Source organism: Dendronephthya gigantea, unplaced genomic scaffold (genome assembly GCF_004324835.1).
Source record: "Dendronephthya gigantea isolate DGI-Jeju-01 unplaced genomic scaffold, DenGig_1.0 000007F, whole genome shotgun sequence".
Classification (NCBI taxonomy): Eukaryota; Metazoa; Cnidaria; class Anthozoa; order Malacalcyonacea; family Nephtheidae; genus Dendronephthya; species Dendronephthya gigantea.
In genome coordinates, this window is record NW_021163017.1 from 2,378,519 (window position 1) to 2,395,486 (window position 16,968).

Here is a 16,968-nt window from a genome sequence, read left to right on the forward strand (position 1 = left end):
CAAGACACAGGTTGAGACTGTAAAGTCATCTTCAAACATATTGAAATACAATACTTTACAACGCATATATATCTATATTAGGGTAAAGGGTTATTCAGAGGTAAAGGTATACATTAATAACTGATAATAACTGGTTTTGTAGTGTGGCTAAGAATTGAGCGTTGCTCACATTCGGAGAAATGTTGGTCTACTGCACTAGAAGAGACTATATAGAGGGTCTAGTAGAATGCTCTTTCAAACGTACAGATCGCCGGATAGGCACCTTTGCGCATAGGCACCATGGCAATATAGGTTTTCCCGAAAACAGGGCAAGCGATTTCGTATACTATAATTCTAGGAGATAAAGGAGTAAGTTTGTCTTTGTTGGAAACAAAGTAAGACAACCTTTTAGTGTGGTAAATAGTGTCGAATTTTACCGTTTTGGAACGAAATCTTTGTATTTTATTGAGATAAAATTTTAACAGAAATTCGCCCCTTTTTCCGAGATAAGATATACGAATCCAGATTTTGGGCAATAAACTATCATAACATCGCATAACTGACATAAAAATCGCAACAGACCCTGTTTGTAACAATATAGCACAAGATATATGATCTTAACTACATTTCTCCTTTTCTGAATAATTATATACATCTATATTCATTTTCACACGAGGATCATTGGTTGTGGCTTGTTTCTTATATTATTCGTTGGAAAAAAGTTTTTAAAATCGTTTTAAAAATCATGTAAACACTTAACTCCATATCTCGCACCATAAGTACTTAAAATGTAGATAAATACTTCGCAATCATCACAGATCTTTTATTTAAATTAATTCACTTAATTAGCACTTAAATAAGAACGGGCATTTTCTGCCCTATTAAAGGCATGTTGAAGTTTAGTTTAATTATCTGATATCGAGTTGATTATCGAGGCAGGATTCAGTGGCGGAAATTCAGGGTTTGGGAGAATAAGTTACAAGGCAAAATAGTAAATCAAAAATACCCTAACAACGCTATTGCCTGCATGGTTATTCATTTCTGAAGATTATTTTTGAATAAAAGTCTACCAATATAATTATGAAGGTAGATAATAATTTGTAACTCAATGTAGTAATTTATTCTGCCTTACGGGCGGATCGGCCACTGCGGTGATTGCTTGCCAGCTATCTTCTGGGATCTTCTTGGATGTCCGTCGCGAAGCGACGATGACGTCAGTGTCGCCTTTGGTGGGACCGCAGCCCGAACTCCGATGCACAGAGTCTTCCACACACAGGGCAGGCTACGGCAGCTGCAGGGTTGACAATTCTGTCCTTCCTGGCCTGGCGTTTGGCGTCGAGTCGATCCAGGCGTCGTTCCTCGAAGGCCTTCACTCCTGTGGCTGTTGACTGCCGCCAGGCAGTGTGATTGGCAGCAAGGCCTTCCCAGCCAGTGACAGGGATGTTGCAAGCGCGCAGGGACTGCTTCAGGGTGTCTTTGTAGCGCTTGATCTGACCACCCTGCTTTCTCGTGCCTCTGGCCAGTTTAGAACGCTTGGGAAGACGACTGTCTTCCATTCTCATCACGTGGCCTGACCATCTCAGCTGTGCTTGCATGATCAGGGCCTCGATGCCTGGCAGGGCAGCACGTCGAAGGACCTCCTGGTTTGTGATGCGGTCTTCCCACTGTATGCCCAGGAGTCTGCGGACACAACGGAGATGGAACTGATCCCGCTTCTTGATGTGGCGGCGATAGCAGGTCCATGTCTCACAGCCATACAACAGGGAAGACAGTACGACAGCCCTGTATACGGCGACTCTTGTTGCCTGCGTGATGCCAGCCATGCCAGGTCGTGGAGTCCATGCAATTAAGGCGTATATAGCTAAACAATCGTGGAAAATATGTTGTTTTGCGTGGGTTGTGCTATCAGATGTTATGCACTGCGAAACAGACAATTCATAACAGAAGCAAATATGACCATAACAGAAAGGTGCGTTTAGAATCTGGTTTTCTGGTATACATAATTGGAAATAACGGTGAGTGAGTTTGTATATCGTTACGTAAAGGGTTTATCTCTTAAATTTACTTTGGTTGTGGTTTATATATATATTGCATAACAAACACGATATTTTCACTGTCGCGAACGGATGGTTGCATGCAGGCAGAATTGGCATGCATTCTCGAACTAAATACTAAAGTTTAAATATATTGCATGGACAATCGTAATCAAATCTACCATGTGGTATAACATGATATAACAACTGCCTAAGATAGGAAAAACTTCTCGTTCGTTTCGAAAGGCATTGGCTAAGTCTAAGAGAGTTGATTCACCACATTTGATTTGAAGTAATTTGTATCGGCTCACTATATGGTTCACTGCATCTTCCAGTAAATACATTTTGCAGTCGCGAAATATGAGTTTTGAGTAAAACGAATTTTAGATAGGTCACAAATGATAGTATGAAAAAGATTGTAGGATAAATCTTTGGTCTTGGAACAGTACTTTGCGTTAAATTAAATGGCTTCAATTAATTATTAACTGCATGAATTCGACGTGGATAGTTACGTGGTTCTCACGCACCGGCTATATATATTCATGACGACAACTTTCTTGATAGCGACTGGATATCCCATATGTTGTAAGAATATCATAGAAGCATATAGAAGCAACATATAGACAGTCCCTGACTCCTTGTATGCATGCATGTACATTATTTTTTGGACTTTCTAAAACTTTCTAATTATTATAGTGAAGTAGCTATTTAATATAATTGTTTAATATCGTATATAACGCAGGATGTTTTGTACTCGTGAAATGCGGTTGTTAAAAAAATGTCTTGATAATAAAACGGAGAAACCTCAGTAAAATGTGCGTTTGATTTGTGTAATTTACTCTTTCGCACTAAATTATTGTCTGGCACGATTTAAGCTACGATCGTATCAGGCGAAGTCATTACAGCAATTCAATAACACCAGTTATAAATTTCAAAGGATGCGCTCTCCGAAGACACAGGCTGTAGTGTCACGTAGCTGTGAATGATTGTTTTGTTATGTGAAAAGAGCCCAGAAGATTTAGACTACAAATCAATTAAGTAATCTTTGATAATAAAAACATGCATTGTTTTGGTTTGGTTATCCATGCAATTAAAATGGTTGGCAATATCTCCAGCGAGCTTTTGGCATATGGGCGTACGATTCGTATAGCGGTATATTTTCGTCTAACTATGGTTCACAGCATCTCACAGTAAATACATTTTGTAGTCGCAAAAGATGATTTTTGAGTAAAATGAATTTTAAATAGGTCGCAAATGATGCTTTTTTTGAGGCAATGGTGCCCAAATCACAGGTTTGGCACCATTTTGGAGTGTCTAAACTTTTCGATTCATTAATTGTTTGTAAGCCCAAGCCTGCATGTAAGCGCTTGGTATAGTTAAAAGTGAAATTCTATTAATTGCGCAATCTTGCAATAATTGCTGCGTTTAAGAAGATCTCAAAAGCATTTTTATTCTAAATAAACGAGGCGCAAATCGTGAAAATGAGAACAATAGCCAACAAAAATGATTTTTTTTTAATACCAGAACTGTAATGATATTCACTGATTAACACGTGATGGTTGTCATGTGATAATTATCATTTATAGACCTGGAGCAAGGGAAGATATATTCCGAGGGCTTCGCCCGAGGGATATATCTTCCCGAGGGGGTAATATTTCGTCGAATTCCCCGAGCGGAAGGTCTATAAATTATATATAATATCGAAACAACGTGTAAGCAGCGCAAAAGCTGGGTGAAATGGCTTCTTTTGCCTCCATTTTAAAATTGTTGACAACCTCGAGTCGTGTGCGAGGCATCCAGGCGTGGTACACGCAAACTCGACTTTTATAGCATAATGTGAAAAAATTCGATGGAACTCCATGATTAATTTACTGTGCGCCTTTTTCAACCTAAATTTCATATATTATTGGGAAGACTCTACAACGGCTGTCAATTGTCAAATAGCCTATATAAGCATTTTCATGCAATTTTGCTTTATTGTCTTTATTAAGTTATGTATAGTCGTAATATTTCAAAAAATAACAATGACCGATTTGAATACAGAAATAAGGACAAATTTACTATTTCTGATGCATCCGTGCATGGAAATGATTTCTTTACAAAAATTGCGATAGATGCAAACCATGTTTTATCGGTAGAACATCTACGGATCTTATATCATCAGTTCGGTCAAAGTCAACTACATATAGAGCCGTCAAATGACCACAGGTAGGTGTAATGATTGTTTTCTTTTGGAAAAACACAAGCTAAGGTACGTAAATATTTGAGACACCCCGCGGATCTGCATAGCTGTGCTAAGATTTTATCTAATTATTATGTTGAGATAACCTCCTCAATCCTTGTGCTGTCATTTAAAGGGAATATTACAAACATTGCAGACAAGATAGCCAAAAAACAATCTATTATACACGTTTTAACTGAATGAGGGAGCTAAGGACGCCTATTGACATTTTAATTAAGTCATGTATAGTAAATTGATCACAAGCTGTGCTCTATTTCATGCTGTGTTCTATGTTCAAAACCTATTAACTTTTGAGATGAATAATTTCAAGCATAATATTTTATGCTTTGGCTTGCGAGCGAGGGTACCAATTCCACCTGGAAATTCCATTTTATCTCTTTAGAACTCTCTTTTTTCAGTAGGATTTTTATCAACCTGTATTGTTGTAGATAATTTTATTATCTTAATCTTATAATGTTGTAACGTCTAACTCGATTCAGCCAACAATGCGATCTTTTTTATAATTAAAAACTCACTCCCTTCTGGTATACATGGCCGCTCTTATTGTTTCCCTCTAATTAAACTTTGCAAATTTAATCATGCAACGACTACTTTGCCAAAACAAGAAGAAATTTGGCAATATAATTTGATCGAATATATAGTTTTTTTATGGTTGATATGATTGTCTACGAGCGCTGCAGCAGCAGATTGAAGTCGAGTTTATTTCAACCAACCCTTCCACTTCTCTAACGCCAATTATTTTGTTCACACTATTTCCTAGGGAATTTCCTGGCTGAATTTTTTTCTTGTCGAATGCAATTCAAACAATAGATAACGAGAAGATAAACCTGATTAATGGTCATCTCTGTTATCTCACTGTTCAAATTGCATTCGACCAAACCAAATGGGGCCTAACGTATGTAAACATGCCACATTACAGCTTCATGCATTTTAAGAAATTATTTTAAACGTACTGTCATCTTCGTTTTTATTAACCAGTTTGTCATGGCTGATCCCCCAGAACCACCACAAGCACCAGCTGGGGGTCTCGATGTTGATTTAACTGCTAACAATGAAAGCATAAGATTGAGATTCAGATGCAGCACGGGCGTAGCAGTTTTACTGGGGGTTACAGGCGTCACGCTGGGGGCACTTTACGGCAAAGAGAAGATCCAACCTGTTATCGAAAGTTTGCTTCAGTCGGTCTTTGGCTTCTGCAAAATTAGGACTGGATCCATAGTTGTCGATGTTGACTGCTTTTCAGCTAAGCGTGTGAAGGAATTACTTGACGATTACAAATGTGGAAAACTTAAAAGACGGTTTGTGGAAGAGCTCCGAAAGATTGATGGCAAGGTTAAAGACCTAAAAATCAATTTTGAATTGACAGAAACTTTAGCGATGAACACAAATCGCCAATCAAGGTAAAAGTCGTTTCAGTTATTTTTTCCATAAACTATGTCAGAAATATATCACGTATGCATGTTCGTGCATGTATGCTTTTCCACATAACATCCATCTGACTTGCGACGGCTGACTATAATATATCTAGTTATTGTATCTCAATAAAATATTACATGGCACTTTTGTAGTTAATATTATACACTAGGGAAAACAAAACTCACTATTTCTCGAGGTTGTGTACATTAAGTGCTTTGTTATATACGAACAAAATCATACATGTTACACAAAAATTTTAGTTCAAAAAACACTTTGTTATGACAAGAAGCGGGTAACAATTTTTCATCTGTTTCCCTGGCGGGAAACATTGCATTAATTTAAAGTCATGTGACTACGAATGAACCAATCACATTTAAAATACACAGCACTTATAACAAAGGATATTACACGGTTGCGAGTAGATATGGATTTCATGTTCGAGTGGCAAAACACGCTCACACGTGGGAAATTGTTTTTGACACGAGAACATAAAATTCATATCTTCAAGCGAACCGTGTAATATTCTGTGTATTATATGGACTAAATTTAACTTTTTAAGAGTTAATCAGCAAAGTAACGTGACACAATCAGAAAAAAGGGAAGTACGAATGGAGGGTATGTCAGAAAATGAGGTAATATTCTTTGCATGTCCCGCTTTGAGATATCCGGGGCCGGTCGTTTGAAAGGCGTTTAGCTTAAACATTGCCGTCCGATCGGGTGACATTTCGAACTGGTTTGCTGATTATAACTTGCGATTCCTGTTCGAATACTTGACCGATTTTAACAAAAATAGAAGCGATTTAAAGAAGAAATTGTCCTCGGTTGATACATGTTTTTCAGTTTATATTGATATGTTGTCAATTCGCTAAGATATTCGCTTTAAAGTGCATGTGCTTTTTATATTATTCAATATTGCACATCAAAGCGGTCTAATCCTTAAAATATTGCCCAAAATGCAAAGAAACACCCGTTGCAGTGGTTTAATTCACATATTCAGGATTATTTTGATATCTTTAGCGTCAAAATCGAGCCTTTAGAAGATTTTTGCCGATTTTTTATTTAAACATACATTGATTATATGAATTCGCGTCGCCGGCGATATTATTTCACAATAATATAAATATCGAAAAAAATTTCGGGCAAAAAAAGCCGAAAATCTGCCCCCTAGGTCCAATTTTACGCCAGAAATCGATTTCCGGGGTCAAATTTACCCTAGGGGGAGGCATTAGGGAGTTTTGTCTCATTTTCCAACCGCATGACAACATTCCGAGCATGCTGTAAGCACGTAATTTATAAAATGATATTTTCTCCGCTTCTTTTTAACATTCTACCCCAACAATTACTCAGAATTATGACAGAGTGATAGTATGTAAAATTCAGACATTTTAAAGAACACAGAGAACAAAAAAAGCGAGAAAAGACTGAATTTCTAAAGTATATGGTTGCTAAGGGGAGTAATTTGAGATAACAAAGCAACCTATTACTTTGATTCATGTTTTGACTTATAATACATATTCAGTTTATTACTATATGCGGGTTTAGAAATACTATTTAAATCGTCTTTTCAAGCTCTATCGTTTGGTGTTATTCTGGGGTCTTTAGCCCAAATACTCGCTGAGATATTTAATGTTTTGCTTTTTCCGACAATATTGTCGGGAGCAATAGTGACCAGACGGGAGTGAGTTACGATAAGTTAAAAATGGAGAAATTATCTATATATTGAAGGAGTAAAATCAAATATTTCGATGTAAATAGATTAATTTTCTTTTTATAAGTTCCTAGAGACCTTGGAAAACATCCGAAGGTTCGACGGCGTAACAGAAAGTCTTATTGATTCATCCGAAATTTTTGGGCGTTACCCATTATGGAATGACAGTCCATATAGCCATTTTATGAATACAGATGATGAACACGGAAGAACGATTTTGCACTATGCCGCTGCACTAAAAAACGAGTATTTCTTACGACATCTCTGTGATTTCTCGTTTTCCTATATCGACGTTAAGGCACAGGATTGTGATGGCAGGACTGCTTTACACCTTGCGTGCATACCCACCGATCTCTCTATTCAAAACAAAGTCTTGACATATTCACCCATTGTTGAAGATCTTCGCCATTCGTTTTTTTTCTTACGTTCAACAATAAATGCCCAAGACAGCGAAGATCGAACCCCACTGCACTACGCTGCAATGTACTACGAGAACCATGTTGAAACGTTGATCGAAAAAGGGGCAGATATTAACGTCATGGACGCGTATACTCAAACGCCTCTTGATTATGCTGTCCAACACGGTAGAGTAAGAGCTATTGGGTGTCTTTTGCATCATTGTAGGAAATATCTTAAGAGCGCGACAAAGATAATGACAGACATCAATACCTTGGACGAGGAAGGAAGAAACATTCTACACAAATCCGCAGCTTTTGCTAGTCCAGAAACAATTACCGCACTTCTCGACGCTGGTGTTGACGTGAATGCCGTTGACAAAGTTGGGAAAACTGCGTTGGATTATGCACTTGAACATTTTAATGTTGGGTCTGCGGTTGCACTTTTGGATTGTTTATTAGAAAAACAAAGCATAGAGAACCCAGTTGCACTAATTATTAAAAATATACAAAAGAAAGATTCCGATTCTCGGACAATGCTCCACCATTCAGTGATTCATTTTAAGCAAAATGTATTTAATCTTCTTTTAACGCATGACCTGAATGTGAACAATCGCGACGATGCAGGAAAGACTCCATTACATTATGCTTTCGAGCATGGTAATATTGAGGCCGCCGAGAAACTTCTGGAGGCTGGTGCTAGTGTGGATGAGAAAGATACAAACGGACGAACCATTTTACATCTTGTTGCACTGCGTGAAGAAGAAAAGCTGTTTGATTTACTTGTTAAAAGCAAAGCAAACTTGAACATTCTTGATAATAAATCAAACTCTGGTGTATATTACGCTGTCAAGATGCTCAATTTTGAAATCGCCGAGAAACTTGTCAAAGCTGGAGCCAGCATTGAAGGAAAGGATAGCGAAAGACGAACAGTTTTACATCTTGCAGCATATATTGGTGATAAAAACCTTTTTGACTTATTGTTCAAGATTAACGCAAATAATGTGGAAGATACCGACAAAGAAGGAAACTCCGTGCTGTTTTACGCTGTCCGGGGAGGAAATGATGCCATTGCCGAGAAACTTATTGAAGCTGGGGCGACCGTAGACGGGAAAAATAAGAAATGGAAATCAGTTTTGCATCTTGCTGTAGAAAGTTATGGTAATGAAAAACTGATTAATCTGTTGTTGAGAAATAAGGCAAAAGTGAACGATGTCGATGATGCTGAAAACTCTGCCCTCTATTATGCCGTCAGAAGGAACGATTTCGCCATCGCCGAGAAACTTATTGAAGCAGGAGCCAGGGTAGACGAGAAATATGCTAAAGGGAAAACAGTTTTACACCTTGCTGCAGAAGAGGGTGATGAAAAACTGATTGATCTCCTGTTGGCAAGTAACGCAAATGTGAACGATGTCGATGATGCTGAAAACTCTGCCCTCTATTATGCCGTCAGAAGGAACGAGTTCGCCATCGCCGAGAAACTTATTGAAGCAGGAGCCAGGGTAGACGAGAAATATGCTAAAGGGAAAACAGTTTTACACTTTGCTGCAGAAGAGGGTGATGAAAAACTGATTGATCTCCTGTTGGCAAGTAACGGAAATGTGAACGATGTTGATGATGCTGAAAACTCTGCCCTCTATTATGCAGTCACAAGGAACCAGTTCGCCATCGCCGAGAAACTTATTGAAGCAGGAGCCAGGGTAGACGAGAAATATGCTAAAGGGAAAACAGTTTTACACCTTGCTGCAGAAGAGGGTGATGAAAAACTGATTGATCTCCTGTTGGCAAGTAACGCAAATGTGAACGATGTCGATGATGCTGAAAACTCTGCCCTCTTTTATGCAGTCACAAGGAACAAGTTCGCCATCGCCGAGAAACTTATTGAAGCAGGAGCCAGGGTAGACGAGAAATATGCTGAAGGGAAAACAGTTTTACACCTTGCTGCAGAAAATGGTGATGAAACACTGATTGATCTCCTGTTGAGAAGTAACGCAAATGTGAACGATATCGACAGTAAAGGAAACTCTGTCTTATCTTATGCTGTCAGAGGGAACATGTTTACCATCGTCAAAAAATGTATCAAAGCAGGAGCCAGAGTAGACGAGAAATATGCTGAAGGGAAAACAGTTTTACACCATGCTGCAGAAAAGGGTGATGAAACACTGATTGATCCTGTTGGAAGTAAAGCAAATGTGAACGATATCGACAGTAAAAACTCTGCCCTCTTATGCAGTCAGAGGAACATTTCGCCATCGCCAAAATTATCAAAGCAGGAGCCAGAGTAGACGAGAAATGTGCTGAAGGGAAAACAGTTTTACACCTTGCTGCAGAAAAGGGTGATGAAACACTGATTGATCTCCTGTTGACAAGTAACGCAAATGTGAACGATGTCGATGATGCTGAAAACTCTGCCCTCTATTATGCCGTCAGAAGGAACGATTTCGCCATCGCCGAGAAACTTATCAAAGCAGGAGCCAGGGTAGACGAGAAAGTGCTGAAGGGAAAACAGTTTTACACCTTGCTACAGAGAAGAATGAAAAAAAACTGATTGATCTCCTGTTGAGAAGTAACGCAAATGTGAACGATGTCGATGATGCTGAAAACTCTGCCCTCTATTATGCCGTCAGAGGAACAATTTCGCCATCGCCGAGAAACTTATCAAAGCAGGAGCCAGGTAAACGAGAAATGTGCTGAAGGGAAAACAGTTTTACACCTTGCTGCAGAAAAGGGTGATAAAAAACTGATTGATCTCCTGTTGACAAGTAAAGCAAATGTGAACGATGTCGATGATGCTGAAAACTCTGCCCTCTTTTATGCCGTCAGAAGGAACAATTTCGCCATTGTTGAGAAACTTATCAAAGCAGGAGCCAGGGTAGACGAGAAATGTGCTGAAGGACAAACAGCTGTACACCTTGCTACAGAAATGGGTGATGAAACTCTGATTGATAAGCTGTTAGCAAAAAACGTAAATGTGAATGATATTGACTTTAAAGGAAATTCTGCCCTTCATTATGCCGCTAGGGAAGGCAAAATCGCCATCGTCAAGAAACTTATTAAAGCTGGGGCAAGCGTAGAAAGGAAGGATGTCAAAGGGAGAACAGTCTTACATATTGCTGCTCAACTTAATGATGAAAAATTGTTTGATTTGTTGTTAAAAAATAAGGCTAATGTAAATGAAATTGACGATAAGGGAAACTCTGCCTTGTATTTTTCCGTCGAGAGATGTAATTTGGTCATCGCCGAGAAACTTGTTAAAGCAGGAGCCAGCATAAGCAGGAAAAACGACGAAGGAGAAACTGTGTTACATATTGCTAAGGAACATGGTGATAACAAACTGATTGACGTACTGTTGAAAACAAGGGGTATGTAGAATTTAGTACTTAAAATGCTTCGATCGTATCAGTTGTGTAGCCCGCTCGATAAGTGGGGGGGGGGTATAGGGCATCTTGGGCGCTGGATGATCGCCCGTCCCACATAATTTATTTCATTATTCATCATTGAAATTGATTGTTTTTTCCCACCTAACGATACTGGCGAAAACGGTATCGTTTTTTGCCAAAAAGTTTTTAGTGTGCATGTGTAAACGTTTCATGCATAACTGTATTTCAAAACAGCTGGCAGATCCGTATAATTTCTTATTTTTTCAGCAATTATGATTTTTAGGATTTTTAAAAATAATTTAATTTGATTTCTTTAGATTTTACGAAAAATTTTATGCGGATAGTGCATGTCAATAAAAGCTATTTTGATGAAAGTGTCGGAAAAAAGATAAATATACGACTGAACTCCTTACATGATTGCATGCATCACATTAAAATGGACATACTCCTTACGCTTATTGGCCGGAGTGTTTTTTTTCTGATCTTGTTTACTGAAGATGTAAGACCTTTTAACCGAGTGCGAGGTTTGTACGGGAATGTATTGCTTGAGGTTTTTGATTTTCGTACAGATCGAGCGACGAAGGAGCGAGTTATATGGCTTTGTTAAAATTATCTAAAGATTTTTTAATTAATATTTTGTAACCTTTTGCTGCTACACCATTTGATTGTCTTTTTATTGGCGGTTTATGTCTTCGCCTTAAAATGTAGCATTTGGGTCATTTGTTTCTCCAGGATAGTAAAACTCACTCGGGGAGTGTTTTTCATTGTCACCGCACGGCATGATAATCTTTTATTATTAGTTTTTGTTTAAATTTTATTTGTACAATTAAACTTTTTTCAAGCGCGCAAGATAAATTTTTGAGAGGGCAAGATGACTTTTTCCAGACCGCTAATCAACCAATCAGCATTAATTTGGACTTTGCCCTCGTAGAAATCACGAGCTCTAATATAATTGCATTTCATTAAGTTATTGTAAAAATCGCGCGTTCTACTGTGTCTGTGGCCTTGTATTTTGTGGTAGTTAAAAGTGGCTTTTCATTGAACTTTTGATATTTTCAGTTTCAGTTGGTCCAAGTGGAGGTGTTATTCAATTCGACGACGTCACACTTAAGTTGGGAGCCGAGTGTCTCCTGGGAGATACACAAATTACTTTGGTTAATAAAACCCCGGAAGATTTTCCCACAGAGTCATTGCTTGACTTAGGTCTTGTTAAAGTTATCCCCCATGTTGTTGAATTCCTCCCGAATCACTTGAAATTTTTAAAACCAGCGGTTCTTATGATCAAACTCGAAAGACTTGTCTCTGGTATGGAACTTTTCATCTTACATGGCTCCTACCATGACAATTACCAAAAGATTACGTGGGAAGTTGTGAGTAATAGTATCGAGAGAGACGATGTTGAAGGGGTTTCGAGTGTAAAAATTAACGGCTTCTCTCTCTACAGTTTCATTTTGGCGATGCGGGGAATGTTAGCTCGAATCTTATGTCACCTCAATTACTCGTTTGTCTGCCGAGCCTATGTCTTGTATCGCAGAATTAGTTCCAAGGGAACAGTGGATATCGCTGTTGTCCTCGTTAGCGAGTTTGTTGATGACAATAACGAAGACGATATTAAACAGTTGAAAGATCACTTTGAAGGTGGTTATCGCACAGGGGAGAAAGGAAAGCTGGCCTGTGTTAACACTGATCTTCGTTATAAAATAAGTTTAAATTTCACCGAAGTCGAAATCTGTCATTCTTTTGAGATTAACCAGGCTCAACTGGATTCAGATGGTTATGCGATCAACTGTTTTGCTGAATTAGCGAGTCCGGCAAATGGAAATGTTGAAATACGCGAAGAAAGTCAAAATACATTGTTGTGGAAGTTGACTGTTTGTGAGATCGTGCAGGAGACGGAAGAGGAAAAAACTGCTGGTAGGTTTTTTACTATATTCTAAAAAATGTAGTGCAAACTTTATCGCTATAGAAGAGTCCATGCAGCGATATTTGGCAGTTTGTAATTTGTTTTGTGGGAAGCAGTTTTGACAAACTGACGTTGATTCAATCATGCAGATTCTTGCGTGAAACATCATCTTAAATGGTAATACTTTAATGATAGGAAGCTCAACAGTCAGGTTTTAATTTGTATGAAATAAGATAAATACAAGTTTTCATTTATCTTAACCGGGCGCTGCAGTACGTATGCTAGAAATACATCCAGGCAGTATCCCCTCGCCATTTTAAAAAAAGCAAAATATTTCCTGAGCTAGCCAGACCTTACCCTCTAAGCTTATATCATGAAATGACTTAAATAAGCCATACGCATAGCTGATGTTTCAAATTTTTCGAAAACAAATGCAATAGTAAAGGTGAAGTAAAATCACCAGTATTCCGGCTGCATTTAGTCATTAGCTGCATGTTCGAGTTAATACACACACTAATTCACTAAATCTTCAAAACATAAAAACAGCACAAATTAGATTTGTTCTGTCACAATACCTGGGTCTAACTCCTAATCTCCGGGCGGAATTAGTATCCTCACACGGCGCTCCGCACCGGCTCGGGGGATTATAGAAGAAGATATGGATTTTATGTTCGAGTGATGAAACGTTTGTTGGAATTTGTCGTGCCTCGACGCGTGATGTACGAATTCGTCCAATAAGATCACCTTTTTTCTACTATTAAGCCTTTTTTCCACTAGGCGGAATCTTTGTTTTTCTTACATTAGTGCTGCATGGAAGCGCGCAGAAAATTCCGCCTAGTGGGAATGAACCCTTAGTTGAAAAATCGGATAGTTTAACCACGATACAATAATATGATATTTACTTTTACTCGATATAGACGTCAAAACAGCTGGCAAATCGTCAGCAAATCCTCCGAAAAGACAACAAAATTCCCAACTGCAATATTCTCTAAAACAATGTTGATACATTTTTTAAAATACCCTTTTTGTGCTTATAACATTGCACTTAATATTATGAATTATATTTTAGTACACAGCACAGAAACGGAACCCATCCAAAAAGGTATAGTGTAACATTGAAATATTCTTAAAACATTTTGCTAATGCCACAGTGTCATTCGAAATCTCTAAGCCTATCCATCTTGGGCAAGATTAACTATTTACCTAATTATTTTAAAAATAATTGGGTAAATTCATTTTGATCAGTTTAGGAAAATTATTTTGTTATCTCGTAGACGTGCGTCGGACCACAAAGCTTACAAACGCTGAAATATGTCGAATGAGCTGTAGACTTGGACTAGACTGGGACAGCCTAGCTGGACTCTTGGATATTCCGTATTATGATCGCGAGGAAATCAGATTCAATTTCGTCAAGTTTTCCTCAAAATCCGAACAAGTTTTCCAACTTTTTAATAAAAGCCAGTCCTTTGATCGTAATACTTTGGTAAAGTGCTTAAAAGAAATAAAGCGACAAGATTTAATGGAAGTAATGCTTCCGCATGAGAACGAGGTAATTTAATGCTTATTATTTATTAATGACCTTTCTTTTTATCAACGTATCAGCCAAGAAAGTTGCCCAATATTTAGTGTTCCATGCAGTGCATCACCCGTGAAAATGTTCTCGCTCTTCGGTGCTCTCTCTTGAGCGTTACTCAAATTCCCTGATATTAACAGCCTTTCTATGTTCTTAAGTAAGAACGCTCATTCTTTCCCACTCACTCTCTCCAAATATACAACATATAAATTATTAGGTTATTTTCTATAAATTTATGTAATCTACAATCTAATCGGAACATGTTCGTCAAACTGTCCGTTTTAAGGATCCTACAATTCCCTAGCTGAAACACTTTCTGAGAACGCCCCTGCTAATTCCTGACTTTTGTTTAAAGGGCCTAAGGACTTAACTTCATCTTTTCCATGATTGCTTCGGATAATTATGCAAAACTGCCCATGTTCCATATGTTGACTTGTTTTACTTAGTTGTAAAAAAAATTATAAGAAAGACGGATCTCCATAAAAAAAACGTCAACTTGATGCGACAAACTGAATATGTTCCAGGCATGGTGAAATATTGATTTTCTTCCAGGCGCAGAGTCAAACTGAGGACGTGGAAACCCGATCATTGCAAACTCAGGACTCTGAGGACAATCAGTTTGTTAAAATGCGTCTTTCTTCTCGAGAATTGTATAGACTAAGTCGAGGCATTGTTGTTGATTGGGAAAATCTTGCTGGTCTTCTGGACATACCTGTAGAAGACAGAAATATCATTCGCACTAGCAATAAATACCATGATGGCCGCAGTCGAGCTGAAAAAATGCTATCGATTTTTAATCGTCGGGAAGATTTCTCACGTGAAAAACTAGTTCGCTGCTTGGAGGAAATTGGGCAGCTTGAATTGATAGAGCCAATCTCAAGTGGGGAGTGGAGAAACGTATGAAGAAGATTAATTATCTTTGTGGTAAGTTATTTTGTATCAAACCAGTGTTTTAATTCGGCTTGCCGAAAAATGCACGTGGGGCATGTCCACGAGAAAAACCTGTAAATTCGGATCGTTTGTCGTTCGATCCAGATTGAAATTTCTTCTCTTTACGTCACTCTCTCTGTTTTTCAGGTGTTTAGATGCGTTGTCGATGCCGGTGACAAAATATTAAATTTTAGTAGAAATCCTTCACAGTGGATACTAGTATAATTAAATAAATATTATTAGTTAGAGAAACAAAAGGGAAGGAAACATGAAATCCGTAGGCCAAATTATTGTTTGGTAATCTCAGAGGTTCAATTCATGTCAAAGTACCCAACTTTTATCAGTCAGTTTTAAAAATGGTGCATTAACATTTTTAAATTTTACATTTTTTAAACCTAAAAGTCCCCGGCTTGGTAATTGCGAGTACAGTTTTTAAGTACGCGCAGTTTCATGCATTATATACTCACCCATACTCATTACCGGAAAATTCCTCTGTAGGGGCTGTTTACCTGTTCCCGCTCCGCCGATATTTAACGAAGTGTGAGATGATTTTGAGGTATTGAAGTTAGTATATAACATCAACCCGGTAGTCTGTAGTTATCAAAACAATCGTATGTGCTTGTCCGGTTTCATATAAGAACTTTTTAAAGCCTTAAAATCATCTTGCGCTTCGTTTGGTCTCGGGTAATTGTGCTCATGTTTACAGCCCTTGTGAGAACGTGTTTGTCCGCCATGAACCGATGAGATGAGCTGCTGTACTGTAAAGTATAATTAAACACAGCAGAAAGGTGGGAGTTTATTGTGTAACCTGATGTTTTGCAATTTTCAAACCAAACTGCCATCACTTAGCTTGAAATCAAAGATGGCTGCAATTAAAGCAAATACATCTCATTTAGTCAACGCTGATTTAGTATCTATCTAACGTAGTCAACAGTAAAATAAACGGTGAGTTAATTCTATCATATTTTATATAATGAGGCACACACTAGTTACAGTAGTCGTCAGAATAGTTGTACATGCGGTGAATGTTGTAGAGCAAACATGGCATTTTTGCCCGTAAGAACGATCGAATCGAGAGGATGAAGGAAATTTCTATATAATTTATTGTAAAAAAATACATCCTGAATCTGTTGTAACCACTCGTATAATTTTGGCTACCTCTTCCGCAGACCGCAAGCGCTATGGAGCATTTCGGGCGATTTCGGCAAAATGTCAATGAAATATATATCACCGTCCGCCATAGTTTGGCGGAAAAGGGTCTGCGGAGGAGGTTGTGATTTTGGCATTAATTATATCTCTTCTGTAATCTTTGGCAATTAATTGCACCCTTTGCGAGTTGTAATCTTAATAATAATAACCCTAAACAGCTAAATTGCACAAATTATTTTCGTTATGACTTATTAATAGGA

General features: G+C 38.1%; 1 protein-coding gene across 1 annotated transcript in view; it reads left to right on the top strand.

Annotated features, from left to right (window-relative positions):
* Nucleotides 1-16,931, top strand: part of LOC114517185 — a 98,807-nt gene extending 81,876 nt beyond the window's left edge. Inside the window, exons 9-12 of the mRNA XM_028536844.1 lie at nucleotides 14,126-14,158; nucleotides 14,331-14,605; nucleotides 15,182-15,553; nucleotides 15,707-16,931. Coding sequence (XP_028392645.1) covers nucleotides 14,126-14,158; nucleotides 14,331-14,605; nucleotides 15,182-15,532 — 659 coding nt within the window. The 3' untranslated portion in view covers nucleotides 15,533-15,553; nucleotides 15,707-16,931. The remainder of the gene's footprint in view (nucleotides 1-14,125; nucleotides 14,159-14,330; nucleotides 14,606-15,181; nucleotides 15,554-15,706) is intronic.
* The last annotated feature ends 37 nt before the right edge of the window (nucleotides 16,932-16,968 follow it).